This window comes from Panthera tigris, chromosome E1 (genome assembly GCF_018350195.1).
Source record: "Panthera tigris isolate Pti1 chromosome E1, P.tigris_Pti1_mat1.1, whole genome shotgun sequence".
NCBI lineage: Eukaryota > Metazoa > Chordata > Mammalia > Carnivora > Felidae > Panthera > Panthera tigris.
The window spans coordinates 55943202-55957375 of record NC_056673.1 but is presented as its reverse complement, the minus strand read 5'-3'; the positions used below and the strand labels follow the sequence as shown (position 1 = coordinate 55957375).

The window sequence follows — 14174 nt, the reverse complement described above, 5'->3', positions numbered from 1 at the left end:
ATGTAGGGACAAGGCACTCACCACAACATTGGTATCGGCAAAAACAACAAATAAAAGAAGAAGGAAAACCAATGGAAAGCATTGAATAATATGGAATTGGTCAAAGAAAGTACGCCGCTGTCTCTGATGTGTGTAGCCACATTGGCAGATTGATTACAGACTTTAAAAGTGTTTACCGCATCTTTCTAAATGAGAAACGGAAAAAATTAGTGGGCACGGCTGCATAGATATCTCTGCACAGAAACAGTGCAGAGATACAGAGATGGGTGGGTAAGTAGACAGGGAGATGGACAGATGGATGAGTGAGGGGGTAGATGCCTGTCTGGAGAGACATATTCGGCAGTGTTAACTTTGGTGTTGCTGAGTGCTGAAATTATGGCTGATTTTGTAGTGTTTGTGTGTTTTTCAGATTTTCTGCTTGAACACGTATTGCTTTATAATTAGAAAAGCCAACCACCCTGTATTTTAAAAGAATACATGTTTAATGTATCCATGAAAAAGTAAAATGTTGCTATCTAATACCCACAAGGTGGGTAATCTGAAGGCGCATGATTGTAGACTGAATGTATTTTCTTAAGGGTCCCATTTCATACAAGTGAATTATCAGCAGTCATACTGAATACATAAAATCACACGTACCGCGGGTTAAATTATGTTTCCCAAGAAAAAGAGCCACATTCAGCAAAAATCTGTGAAGGCACAATTAGAGTATAATGTGGGCATCCTATTTTCTGATCCCAGCACTAGGAGGTAGACTCTTAGAGCCTAGGAGTACCACAGTTTGGCCAAGCTACAGAGACTGGCGGGTTTTCTGTGAATTATATGTAAAAAACGTATATTGTCCAGGTAACACTAGAACATTCTTAACTGTCTGGAAGCAAGTCTCGCTTAACGTTTCTACTGTTTTCCCTTTCTTATCACATTATCATCATACAGAACTCCAAATCCAGCCCTCTAAGTGGGGCAAGAGTGAAAGCATAAGGTAAATGACAGGCAAGCACAGACCTCTTAGGACCCCAAAATAGCTCTTGGCTCACATTTTAAAGGACTCTGCTTTATATAACCAGCTGCAGGGAAAATTTGTTCTTCACTGTTTGCAGCCTCAGCTCTGTACACAGGATGGGCTTCTCTTTTATTTACGGTCCCTAAATCCCGAAGACACCATGTGGCTTCACTGAAGGAAAAACCTTGCAGGTCTGGCTCCCTGTCGTCTCAGGTCAGATGGAAAAGCCTTTTGTGATTAACTCGGCCACAGTATGTCCTTTGGTATTTGGAACTTCAGTGAGAGTTTTTATTAGTTACTCACATTTCGAATCCTGACTCAAATGAACTGCATCTAATGGAAAAAGCAGAGAAATCTTGCCCTTTTGACGCCAAATCGAATCTCCGACTCTCCATTCTACCACTAGCTGTGACCTTGGGCAAGTTCACTTAACATGTCAGGTCCGGGTGTCCTCACTTAGTTAGGAGAGTGGCGCCTTCCCGTCTCACCTCCCAAAGCTGTTGTTTGACAGCCTTGAAGCTGTGTACCAGCCGGGGACAGTGACTGGTCTCTATAAACATGCTGCCTTCTCACTTTGCTTCCGACAGTTTCCTTATGCCGCCCCACCTCCCCAAGAACCTGTGAAGACTCTGAGAAGCCTGATCAACATCCGAAAGGACACACTAAGACTTGTAAAGTAAGTTCCCCTGGGGCTGGGGCTCAGGCCCGGTTCTAGGTGCGGAGCAGCTCCCCTCCCCCACCCCTCAAGAGACTAGCAGAGCAGTTTGCTGCCAGACCCCGAGTCTCATTTCCCTGGCCTCAAGGATGTGAACTGCCCTGGCAGTGATCGAGCAGCCCCTGTCCACGTAGATTAGGTCTTCCCGCATCCAGATTGTCCAGAACTTTATGTGAGAGTCTGTGTTCATGAAAGACTTTCCCCTTTCCCAGAAGCAGTCTTTATTCTTGTTTTATGATAAAAAAAAAAAAAAAAATATATATATATATATATATATATATATATATATATATATATATTGGAGCGCCTGGGTGGCTCAGTCGGTTAAGTGTCAGAGCCTCTTAGCTCAGATCATGATCTCGTGGTTCATGAGTTTGAGCTCCTGACAGCAAAGAGCCTGTTTGGAATTCTCACTCCCTCTCTCTCTTCCTCTACCCCACTCGTGCTCACTGTCTCTTAGTTTTTTGGTTTTTTTTTAATGCTTATTTATTTTTGAGAGAGAGGAAGAGACAGAGCACAAGCGGGGTAGGGGCAGAGAGCGAGGGAAACCCAGAATCTGAAGCAGGTTCCAGGCTCTGAACTGCGAGCACAGAAGCCGACGTGGGGCTCGAACCCATGAACCGTGAGATCATGACCTGAGCCGGTCGGACGCTTAACCGACTGAGCCACCCAGGCGCCCCTATCTCTCTCAAAATAAATAAATAAATAAATAAATAAATAAAATTATTGAGGGGAAAAAGTGAATCTTGCAGCTACCTCAGCAAGCTTGTGGAAAAATGGGATATTTGCTGTTGGAATATAAAAGCATTATTTTATTGCTTATATTTACTTTTTAATTTATTCTTCATCTCATGTGTCCTTCCTCAGAGGAACTCCTTGTGTCCTTGTCTGGTTAATCATCATCATCATTATTAAGTATCTTCAACATTTACCTTCTCTGTACAGTCCGTAAGATAGTGTAACTTTTACACTGATGCTGCCCTCCAGGTAGCATGCTAATCTGATGCCCACTGGTCCCCTGGGAAGACAGCTTTGGCTAGGGCAAATCACAGATCTCAGATTTTTCTGAACGGACAAGGAAGATGACTCATGAGTCCATTTCATGCCCGTATAGGTCAGTCCTGTTAGCAGTAGGAAGTTTTATTTCTGATCATTGTTTTTAAGACGTAACTCATATGCTGTACAATTTGCCCGTTTAAAGTGTGCAATTCAGTGGTTTTTAGTATATTCAGGGTTGTGCAGTCATCACCACCATCTAATTTTAGCACATTTTCATCACCTCCAAAAGAGACCCTGAACTCACTGCTGGTGACTCCACATTTTCCCTGAAACCCCTCTTTCAGGCCTAAGCAACCACTAATTTACTTCTGTGTTTCTCTCCTGATTTGTATACGGTATTTCATTTGTCCCTGAAGTTCTGACTGCTTCCCCAACGATTTCCCCAGCCCTGGAGTCAACTCTGGGGACCAGGCAGCCAAGGAGGTGCTTGCTCTGTGCGCCGAGCAGCCTGCAGGCGGGTGCTCACCCTCCGTGGGGCAGCTCCCGCCGCAGCAGAGTGGCTCGCGGCCCGTGAGCCCTCGGGAGCCAGCGGCTGTCGGCCACTCTCTCCGCTTTCCCTCACCCTATAAGTCCTTTCCCGTCCGTAACGTAGAGAGCTACACCACACTTTACCTTTAATGGCTCTTGTCAGAATTCAGCAAGATAATAGGAAGAAAACACCTGCTGTTCAATAAATATTAAGGTGAAGGGTGTTTTGGGTCTGTTTTTCTGAGATTATGAGAATAGGGTAAATACTGATTCACAGATTTCCGGGTAAAAATGGAGGATTGAACATCTTTCACTTGCTGTCAAAACCCACTAATAAGAGAATTTTCAACAGCATAAATCCAGTCGCGCCTGGGTGGCTCAGTCCGTTAAGCTTCTGACTCTTGGTTTCAGCTCAAGTCATGATCTCACGGTTTGTGGGATGGAGCCCCGCATGGGCTCTGTGCTGACAGTGCAGAGCCTGCTTGGGATTCCTTCTCTTTGACTCTCTCTCTGCCCCACCCCTGCTCATGCTCTCTCTTTCCCTCTCAGAATAAATAAATAAACAAACATTTTTTTCAAAAGCATAAATCCTGGGGCGCCTGGGTGGTTCAGTCGGTCAAGCGTCTGACTTCGGCTCAGGTCATGATCTTGCGGTTTGTGAGTTCGAGCCCCGCATCGGGCTTTGTGCTGACAGCTCGGAGCCTGGAGCCTGCTTCGGATTCTCTGTCTCCCTCTCCCCCTGCCCCTCCCCTGCTTGCACTCTGTCTCTCAAAAATAAACGTTAAATTTTTTTTAATAAAAAAAGCAATTTTAAAAAGCATAAATCCAGAAGAAGTGGGGGAATGGGACAAATGGTACGAGTTAAATAATACAGCAGGCCTGTGAAATCAGGATCCCAAGTGAGCCAAAGGAAAAGCTGAGAATCACCCAGTGGAACTGTGACCCCCCCCCCCCAAAGGCTCAGGAAATGGCAGTACCAGGACCTCTGGATATCGAGGTGCAAGGCTAACATGAAGAGCATTGGTGGGAAGTCTACTCAAGAGGCGGTCAGATCCTCTCTTTGCCACACAGCCAGAGCTGCCCTCTGCACACCCTGGCAGAAGGCTGGCAGGCGATTCTCAGTGAAAAGTTAAAACAGAGACTCTGTGGACTTGGGAGACCCAGGGACAGCTAAAGTTGGACCCAGTACTAAAGATGGGGGCTAAGGGAATTTAGGCACACTGGATGCTGAACCCTCCAGCCTGCCCACCACCCAACACTGTCTGCCCCCAGAATGCTGGCTGCCAGGCCCTTGTCCAAAGAGAGGAACACTGTCTCTGAGGAGCAGGAGCCTCCCAGATGGGAAGACCAAAGAGACTGGCCTTGGAGATTCCTCCAAAGACCCGGATTGGTCCCTGGGGAAGCCCAGGGTCCCCAAACCCCACCATGCATTCCGAGTTCCAATCGGAGATTTACTTTCTTAAAGATGAGCAGACAACCAAAGATTCCTAGATTTCCTAGATGCATAGGGAGTGCCTATAATATGAAAGACGGTGGCAAGGGGCGCCCTGGGGGGCTCGGTTAAATGTCCGACTCTCGAACTCGGCTCCGATCTTGATCTCAGGGTCCTAAGTTCAAGCCCCGAGTTAAGCTCTACATCCAGCGTAGAGCCTACTTAAAGACAAAAGAGGGGCGCCTGGGTGGCTCAGTCAGTTAGGCATCCGACTTCGGCTCAGGTCATGATCTCACCGTTGGTGGGCTCAAGCCCCGCCTCGGGCTCTGTGCTGACAGCTTGGAGCCTGGAGCCTGCCTCAGATTCTGTGTCTCTCGCTCTGCTCCTACCCCACTCAATGCTCTGTTTCTGTCTCAAAAATAAATAAACATAAAAAAAAAAAATACAAAATATAGGGGCCAAACAAACCAACAGGAAAAAATATAACTAAGTGGAAATAAAAACTGCAGGAAGAGAAAAAGCTCATTTGTAGCCTCAGAGACAGTAGATGCTGTCTTATTTCATAGACGCAATGACACAGGCCATTTAGGAAATAAACAAGACTCACAAACAGCAGAAATGAAAATGTCAATAGAATGGAGGAAGAAAAGTTGAAATTTTCTAGAAAGTGGGCCAAAAAGGTTGAGATACAGAAAATAGAAGAAGAAAGATCCAAAGCATAGAGTGCCAGTTCACAAGGTGTCATATCCAATAATGGTTCTAGGAAGAGAACAGAGACTATAGAAGGAAGGAAATCATCATTAACGGCATAACTAATTTAAGAAAATTTCCCAGAACCAGAGGGCATGAGTTTCTAAATTGAACGGACCACTGGAGGGGCGCCTGGGTGGCTCAATCGATTAAGGGTCTGACTTCAGCTCAGGTCTTGATCTCACCATTCACAGGTTCAAGCCCCGTGTCAGGCTCTGTGCTGATAGCTCAGAACCTAGAGCCGGCTTCCGATTTTGTGTTTCCCCATCTCTGCCCTTCCCCCACTCATGTTCTGTCTCTCTCTTTCTCAAAAATAAACATTTGAAAAAATTAAAAAAAAAAAAAAAGGACTACTGGAGTGTTGAGTTCAATGGATAAGGCAGAGATTATATATCAGAGGGAAAAGGGCCAGCAGTTGGAATGGCTTCTTGAGGCAGTGTAGACGCCAGAGGATGATGCAGGAATGTTTTCAAATGGCTTTTTAGAAGTATTTATGACCCAGCACTCTTTATTCAACCAAATAATCTTTTCATTTTTAAGTGTATTTATTTATTTTGAGAGAGAGAGAGCGCGACAGAGAGAGAAGAGAGCACACAAGCAGGGAAGGGGCAGAGAGAAGGAGAGGCAGAATCCCAAGCCGCAGGCTCCACGCCGTCAGTGCAGAGCCTGATGCGGGGCTCAAATTCACAAACTGTGAGATCATGACCTGAGCCGAGATCAAGAGTCGGAACGCTTAACCGACTGCCCCAGCCAGGCGCCCCTCAACCAAACTTTTAGTGTGGTGTGACTGTAGAATAAAATCTCTCAAAAAGTTGATCCCTCCAACACGTCCTTTTTCAGGAGGCTAGTGGAAGAGGTGCTCTGCCACAGTGAAAGCGTGCCCCAAGGAAGAAGAAGCCAGGAGATGCAGGAAAGAGGTGGAGGGGACTTCCCGGGGTAACGGGGGGAGGGTGGCTCCGGGTGGTTGCACCCAGGCACAGAGGGCCTGGGGTCCAGGTAGGACCCCCCTCAAGAAGACAAAATGCATGGAACACCCGGCACTTCTGGACATGGAGAGATTTAGACGGATGGCCAGCAGAGGGCTAGGGTCTGAATTAGAAAGTACCGAGGAAACCGAGCGACTGAAAGAGAAATGAGCACAAACTCTTGAGAAAAAGGGAAAGAAAAATACTCAGAGATTACTCTGTGGCTAAGCCGGGAACCATGTCCGTATAATCACAGTAAGACAGACACGGATGTGCTGAACTAGCAGAATCGAGATAGAGCGTACTGGGGGGCGGGGGGTGGGTACTACATATGGGGCAGCGCAAGGAAAGAGAAAGAAATCCTGGTTCCCATAGTACGAAGTCAGCGGCTAGCACCTGGAACTGAAGAGTCCGGAATGATCCACGTGGGGTGCCTGGGTGGCTCGGTCGGTTAAGTGTCCGACTTTGGCTCAAGTCACCATCTCACCGTTCATGCGTTCGAGCCCCTCGTCAGGCTCTGTGCTGACAGCTTAAAGCCTAGAGTCTGCTTTGGATTCTGTGTCTCCCTCTCTCTCTGTCCCTCCCCTGTTTGTGCTCTGTGTCTGTGTCTGTCTCGGTCTCAAAAATAAAAATAAAAACATTTTAAAAAATAAAAAGGATAATCTAAGCATGTTGTATAGAAAATAGGTAAGTGCGACAATGATCAGCTAAACGAGGTAAAGATTGTCTCTGAAGAGGGGGAAAGGAGGGGGGAGGGCCTGCTATGATAGTAACAAGCCCCGTGGAAACGAAGCTATGTGATTAGTAACTTCGATTACAACAAAACTAAAGAAAAAAAAAAAGAAAAACAGGTCTGGCAAGTGCACAAATGTTCATTATAGCACCGCAAAACATCAGAAGTCACCTAAATGCCCAACAGCAGTGCTCACGGGGTGTTCAGCCATCACTCGAAATGAAGGTGCGGGCCTAAGTTTCCGACCCTGGAGAGAAGCTCACGATGTATGAAGTGTAAAAATTTGTAAAAGGTAAATTGAAAACTGGTTTGCGAGCTCCCAAATGCCGCGTCTTTCTGGTTTTCTAGGTGTGCCGAGGAAGTGAAGACCCTGGGAGAAGAGGCGGGCAGAGCTAAAGTCCACTACAATGTGGAGTTCACCTTTGACACTGACGCTCGGGTGGCCATCACCATCTACTATCAGGCCACGGAAGAGTTCCAGAACGGGATTGCCAGGTAAGAACGAGAGGCCAGGTGAGCCACATCCCTCCCAGACAGGCGAGCCTTCCTCGCTCACCTGTGGGAAAAAAACCTACGGACCGGGTGAGATCTGGTTCCTGAGCTCAGACTTTCTTCTGCAGAGCCCCACCTCTTTGCCTTTTCCCTTCAATCTGGGCCAGCTTGTGCAGCGGCAGATGGTGGCACAACCTTTCATTTCATCAAGATGCTGCTAAAAATCTGTTAAGCCACCTTCGTGCGGATGTGTGGGTTGGACATATAATCTTAACAGCGTTCCCAAGCAAGAGCAAAGGACACATTAGAAGGAAATATTTCCTTTCCTTTTCTGTACCTAGAGCCCGTTGATACTGAGACCAGGCGTGGGACGGAGGAAGCGGTCAGATCCTTCCGGGCTAGATACTGACTTTTGCTTTGTCTCCCTCTCTGATGGACAGCTACATCCCCAAGGACAGCAGCCACCAGTCGGAGACGGTGCACTACAAGCGAGGGGTCGGCCAGCAGTTCTGCCTGCCCTCCCACACCGTGGACCCCTCAGAGTGGGCTGAAGAGGAGGTGAGCTGCCTCCGGGGGCGGTGACAGGCTGCTGGGAGAAAGCCTGGGGGCAGGTCCCTCACGTGGACCCAGATGGGCCTAGGACCTCGTCGGGACTCCGGCCGGCAGTGCCCGGACCGCCCAGATGCTGGGAGGCCATGTTCTTCAGCGCTGTAACTTCTCCTTGCCCTTGAAACACACCTCATGTCGATAGCTTTTCTGTTCCAAAGCAGCGCGTTCACCCCGGGTGTTTTGAGAAAGTCACGTTCAAAGAGAAGAACCTGCCAGTTAGAGGGCTTCACAGCCATGAGACTTTAGAAAGCAACGGTGGCCTCCAGTTAAACAGACTTAGGTGGTCGCGAAGTTGACGAACGAGAGCAGAGATGAAGTTAATGCTTCTTGACGATGTCTCCCTTTCTGATGGATTACTGGGCCATTTAAACGTGTTAAGTCTTTCCTCCCCCCCCCCCTTTTCTTTCCCTTCAGCTTGGCTTTGATCTGGACCGAGAGGTTTACCCTTTAGTGGTCCACGCCGTGGTGGATGAAGGAGACGGTAATGGGCGTTCTCTGTCTTCTTTTGCTCTACGCGCTGCCCTTTTGTGGTGCACAGGCCGGGCAGTCGCTGTGGCCTCGGGAACAACACGCCCCCGCCGTGGGGATCAGGCAGCCAGTTTCCATGCCCCTTGCACTCCTTAGGCTGATGAGAACAGCCCTGGGTGAGGGGACGGGCCCCTTCTCCTGACGGCCCAGAGCGTCTGGTCTTCCGGGTTGGGGGGAGTCGGGGAAGATAGATGGGTGGCAAGGTGTGCTGTTTGGCTTTCTCCTTCACCCGCGTCCCTTTATTTTTTTCAGAGTATTTTGGCCATTGCCATGTACTGCTGGGCACTTTTGAAAAGGTGAGTAGCTTCACAGGGCCTCACTCGGTTCTGTTTAGCTGTCTTTCGTGCGGGGACGCGTGCGGCCTGTTGGCCGGCTCCCTGAGCGCGGCAGGGCAGGCCCGGCTCCCCACGGAGCGGGAGGAGCACCACACTGGGGGCCGCCCTCGGGCCTCGGTCCAGCTCTGCCGCCCGCGTGCTGCGCGACCTGCAGCTCTCGAGGCCGCAGTCTCCTCTTCCCGAGACGGAAGGGTCAGACTAGATGCTCATGAGGCCCCGCGGCGTGAGGAGTGTGCCATCACACGCAGGTGTCATTGAGAGGAGTGCCCGAGAACGCCCGGTTCCTGCCCCTGCTTCCTGGTCCTAACGGTCGTGTTTCATTCCAGCACACCGATGGGTCATTCTGTGTCAAGCCCCTCAAACAGAAACAAGTGGTAGGTATCTGAGGGCCGGGGATCGTTGGCCCCCTCCCCCCCAGACTTCTTTCTTTTCATCTCTCTCTTTTTCTTTTTTGCTAAGCATGCTTCTTTCTCTTCCACTGCCCCCCTTTTTTTTAATCCAAGAAAAGTTAAAATAAAAAAAAAAGGAGTGCTTTTGTGTGTTAGAAACTCCTTGGGTGGCCTGAAAAGAATACTGACTTTGGTGTCTTTCTTGTTCCAGAATTGTTGGCGTGGAGGCAGCCATTATCTGAGCAAAGGTCTTGAGAAAGGAAAGAACAGGATTTGTCTCTTGACATTAGGTTTAGGGAGAACTCTTTTCATTGAAAATGCCAGGGCGAGAAACATTCCGAGCTAAAGGATAAAATGTCGGGGTCCAATTCAGAGCCAGTTAGGGCCCTTGGCTTAATTTATCCCACCAAGTGTTTTTCTAAAATTCCAAGTTTCCTGGCCATCTGCCGTCTTCCAGGATGACCAGCAAGTCACGCATATGTCTGCTCAAAGGCCTGACCCCTGCTGTGTGCCAGCACTTTTTTTTCCACTCTTGCAACGGTGAGCGGAGAGTCCTGGAGAGTGGTGCCAGTGGCACTGGCCAGCCTCCCCTGCAGATGGGTGACAGGTGTCTGAAATTCTGAGTTATTCATTAATGAGGCCAATAGTAGTCAGTAACACCTTAGTCTAAATCTGTTGATAATATCCTTTCCATTAGAATCAGTAGGTCGAAACAAGTTTTAAGAGGCACAGGAGGAAACAGATCCTGGGCCCAGAGTACTGCCTGCCACGGCCAGGCTTTGGTGAGTTGTCTCATGGGGAGGCCTCATTTCCCGGAACGCCTAGATAGGATGGAAAGGCTAGGGTAGCTCAAGGTAAATGGTCTATTTTCCTATTGCTAGCTTGGCATTAGCAACTGACTCTGTCACACCGGAGAGTGAGGTATAAAATCAGTGACAGGCTAGGTCTGAGGGGAGGGGATCAGTGGGACAGAGGTGAAGCCGAGGGAGGAGTGGGCTCATGTAAAGAAACAAGAAAAGGGCCTGCTTTGGCTCTGACGTGGCTAGGCTAGTGGGAGTGGGCATTGAACTTGGGGTTTTAAGGAACAGGGCCAAGAGGGGTCCTTGGCTCTGTGGGTGACGGTGGCTCGTGCAGGTGGAGGGGCTCCATTGGCCTCCCCTTCAAGGTCTTACTGTCTCTCTCTGCTTCAGATGTTTTCCTTTCCCCTCTTTCCCTTGCCCACTTCTTTCTTTCTTTCTTTCTTTCTTTCTTTCTTTCTTTCTTTCTTTCTCTCTCTTTTCCATTCCTTTGGTTTTGTAATGTCTACACTTAACTTTGGTTACATAGCTGATGCTTCTATTTTGATGCACATTCTTCCATTTGCTTAGTCTATCCCTTCTTAACTGCCTGGAATAGTGAGCTGCAGTACACAGATTAGTGTTGTATTTGTGAACTTTCATGTTCCCTGTTGGGTATAATGGTGGGTGAATCAGACATCGGATTTCCTTTTCTCTGTCAAAGAGAAAACATAAGTAAATAAAAGCATCCATGGGGTGCCTGAGTGGCTCAGTGAGTCGAGCATCCGACTTCGGCTCAGGTCATGATCTCACAGTTCGTGAGTTCCAGCCCCACGTCGGGCTCTGTGCTGACAGCTCAGAGCCTGGAGCCCGCTTCAGATTCTGTTTCTCCCTCTGTCTGCCCCTCCACTGCTTGCACTCTGTCTCTCGCATTGTCTCCAAAGTAAATAAACATTAAAAAAATATATTTTTTAATTAAAAAAAGAAAAAGCATCCTTACTTGTCTAGGCCTTTGCTTTTTTTCATTGTGCATCAGTAGTCCTTGGTTACCAGAAAAGGTTGAGGGGCAAGTTCCTACTTATCTCTGTTGAGTCAGCCTGCCCTTGAACTTCTCTGTTTGCTCTTCAGGTAGATGGGGTCAGCTACCTCCTTCAGGAGATCTATGGAATTGAAAACAAGTACAACACCCAGGATTCTAAGGCAAGTTCCATCCGAAATTCTGAATGTACTTTTTTCCCTGGGGACAGAGTAAGAAATGCTCTGATGAAACTGGGATCTCGGGGTTTAGCATGACCAACTCTGGAATCAGTTTGGTCCTAGGAGGGTGTTCTCTTGTTCCTTATTTCAGATGCTTATGCTTACATCACTTCCAAAATGAAAAACACAGGCAGGCTGGGATCAGTTGTTCTACAGAGTTCTGGTCACTCAGTTACCTGGCCCCTGCCCTTCCTGGTGTGGTCTCCTAGGGCCCCGCCAGATCTGTCGGAGAGGACAGATCTGAGCCCCATAGGACGAGCTTGAGGTAAACAGTTCCCAGAAGAAGTGATACTGACCAGTATGTGAACACACTTGCTGAACGGTAAAGTCAAGGCAAAGCAGGGGCGCCTGGGTGGCTCAGCCCATTGAGCATCCGGCTCTTAATTTGGGCTCAGTTCATGATCTCACAGTTCATGGGATCGAGCCCCAGCACAGAGCATCAGGCTCTGTGCTGACAGGGCCTGCTTGGGATTCTCTGTCTCTCTGCCTTTCTTTTCCTCAAAAATAAATAAACTTTTTTTTTTTTTTTTAAGTCCAAAGCAAATGTAAGGTTTTGTTCTTACCACTTGTCTCAGCTCTTCAGGCAAAGCTGCTTGTGAAGAAAATGGAGGACACGAAGGGCTTTGTGTCACCGGCTGAATTTCTGTCTCCTGGGACAGGTGGCTGAGGATGAAGTGAGCGATAACAGCGCTGAGTGCGTGGTATGTCTCTCGGATGTCCGCGACACCTTGATTCTGCCCTGTCGCCACCTCTGCCTGTGTAACACGTGTGCTGACACCCTGCGCTACCAGGCCAACAACTGCCCCATCTGCCGACTGCGTAAGCCCCAGAACCGCAGGCTGGGACCCGACAGCGGGGTCTGCGAACTGACCGACACTGGGGTGGGGGTGGGGGGACTGTGGTTTCTGCCCGGGCTTTCGTGTAGCCTGACTCCTGCATCAGGATGGCCCGATGGCCTGTTTCCTTCTTCCAGCCTTCCGGGCACTGCTTCAGATCCGGGCCATGAGGAAAAAACTGGGCCCCTTGTCCCCAACCGGCTTTAACCCCATCATCTCGTCTCAGACATCTGACTCGGAAGAGCATTCAGTAAGTTGGGCTGGGCACCGTGACCGTTTGTGAGGCAGGCGTTCTGCTCTCCTTGCTGGGTTTTTTTTCACCTCTCACCCTTCTTTACCTGACTTTGCAACAAGTAATTAAACCCTGGCATGCTGCAGTATTTGGTAAGCTGGCTGAGGTCACATTGTGTTAAAACCGACCGGTATTACCACGGAAAATTGGATACTGATCATTAAATCCCCCTTTTCCTCCCTGGGAACTGGGCGTCCAGTTAATATTTACGACGCCTAGAGCTGTCTGCGTGCAGCCTCCTCCCAGTGGGGTCCAGCTCTGGAACTCCCCCCAAGCAGGAACAAGGGGATGATTGTTTTGGATTTGAATACAGTTTACTGTCTTTATCCGAGTCCTCGAAGAAGGTAACTGTTTTCTTTATCCCGTTTCATGGCTTTAGCAACTGCGACCCGAGTGGATGAAATATTTCACCTCGGTTTCACAGCATAAGTGATGGCGTTAGAATGCAGCCTCGAAGCTGTGCTGTCGTAGCAGAGACCGGCTTCAGATTCATACACCAATAGAAGAGAGCCATTATTCAGTACATGGTATTAGGATAATTAGTTAGCTATTTAGGGAGGAGAAATCAGCCTAGCACTTTACTCCTTACCAGATTAACAACTAAAATTCCAGATAGAGTAACTATATTAAAGCAAACGAAACCAAACCAAATATTAGAGACTGAGAATAAATTATAGGTGATTCTTTAATGACTTGGCATGGGAGAGGACTCTCTAAGCTTAAAAGCAGAGGAACACTACAGAAAGAAAAAAAAGAAGGGTAGATTTTACCATATAAAAAATGTAAAAGTTCACATGTGCAAAAAATTAAAATAGGTAAACAACAAATCATTTAGAGAAAAAAATGTCTTCAGCATTTATATCAGAGGAAAGACAATGTCTTTGCCGTGGCTCATATGATAAAACAGTAGATAAATGGACAAAGGATTTTTTTTTTATTTTTTTTAACATTTACTTATTATTAAGAGACAGAGAGAAACAGAGCATGAGCATGGGAAGGGCAGAGAGACAAGGAGACACAGAATCCGAAGCAGGCTCCAGGCTCTGAGCTGTCAGCACAGAGACCAACGCGGGGCTTGAACTCATATACCGTAAGATCATGACCTGAGCCAAAGTCGGATGCTTAACCGACTGAGCCACCCAGGCGCCCCAGAATATTTTTTTTTAATTCTCAGAAGAGGATGCTTAGCTGGTTAACAATCTTTTTTTTTTTTTTTTTTTTTTTTTTTAAGTCAACCACATTAGAGATCCACCATATACCAATCAATTAGAATGAGGTTCCAGGGCGCCTGGGTGGCTCAATCCATTGAGCATCCAACTTAGGCTCACGTCATGATGTCATTGGTTTGTGAGTTCAAGTCCCACATTGGACTTGGCTGCTGTCAGCACAGAGCCCACTTCAGATCCTCTGTCCCTCTCTTTCTCTGCCCTTCTGTCATTCTCTCTCAAAAAAAAATTAAAAAATAAAATAAGGTACCATTTTTCACCTTCCAGATTCGAAAGCTTTTTTTGTTTGTTTGTTTAAGTTTTATATAT

General features: G+C 47.8%; 1 protein-coding gene across 7 annotated transcripts in view; it reads left to right on the top strand.

Annotated features, from left to right (window-relative positions):
- The window catches only part of RNF157 (ring finger protein 157), a 95615-nt gene that overhangs the window by 65269 nt on the left and 16172 nt on the right, over positions 1–14174 (top strand). For all 7 annotated transcript variants that reach the window (XM_042967675.1, XM_042967669.1, XM_042967670.1 and 4 more), the window contains 9 exons: positions 1591–1679; positions 7474–7620; positions 8058–8175; positions 8641–8707; positions 9007–9050; positions 9416–9463; positions 11383–11454; positions 12171–12330; positions 12485–12597. In XM_042967675.1, the coding sequence (XP_042823609.1) occupies positions 1591–1679; positions 7474–7620; positions 8058–8175; positions 8641–8707; positions 9007–9050; positions 9416–9463; positions 11383–11454; positions 12171–12330; positions 12485–12597 (858 nt within the window). The remainder of the gene's footprint in view (positions 1–1590; positions 1680–7473; positions 7621–8057; positions 8176–8640; positions 8708–9006; positions 9051–9415; positions 9464–11382; positions 11455–12170; positions 12331–12484; positions 12598–14174) is intronic.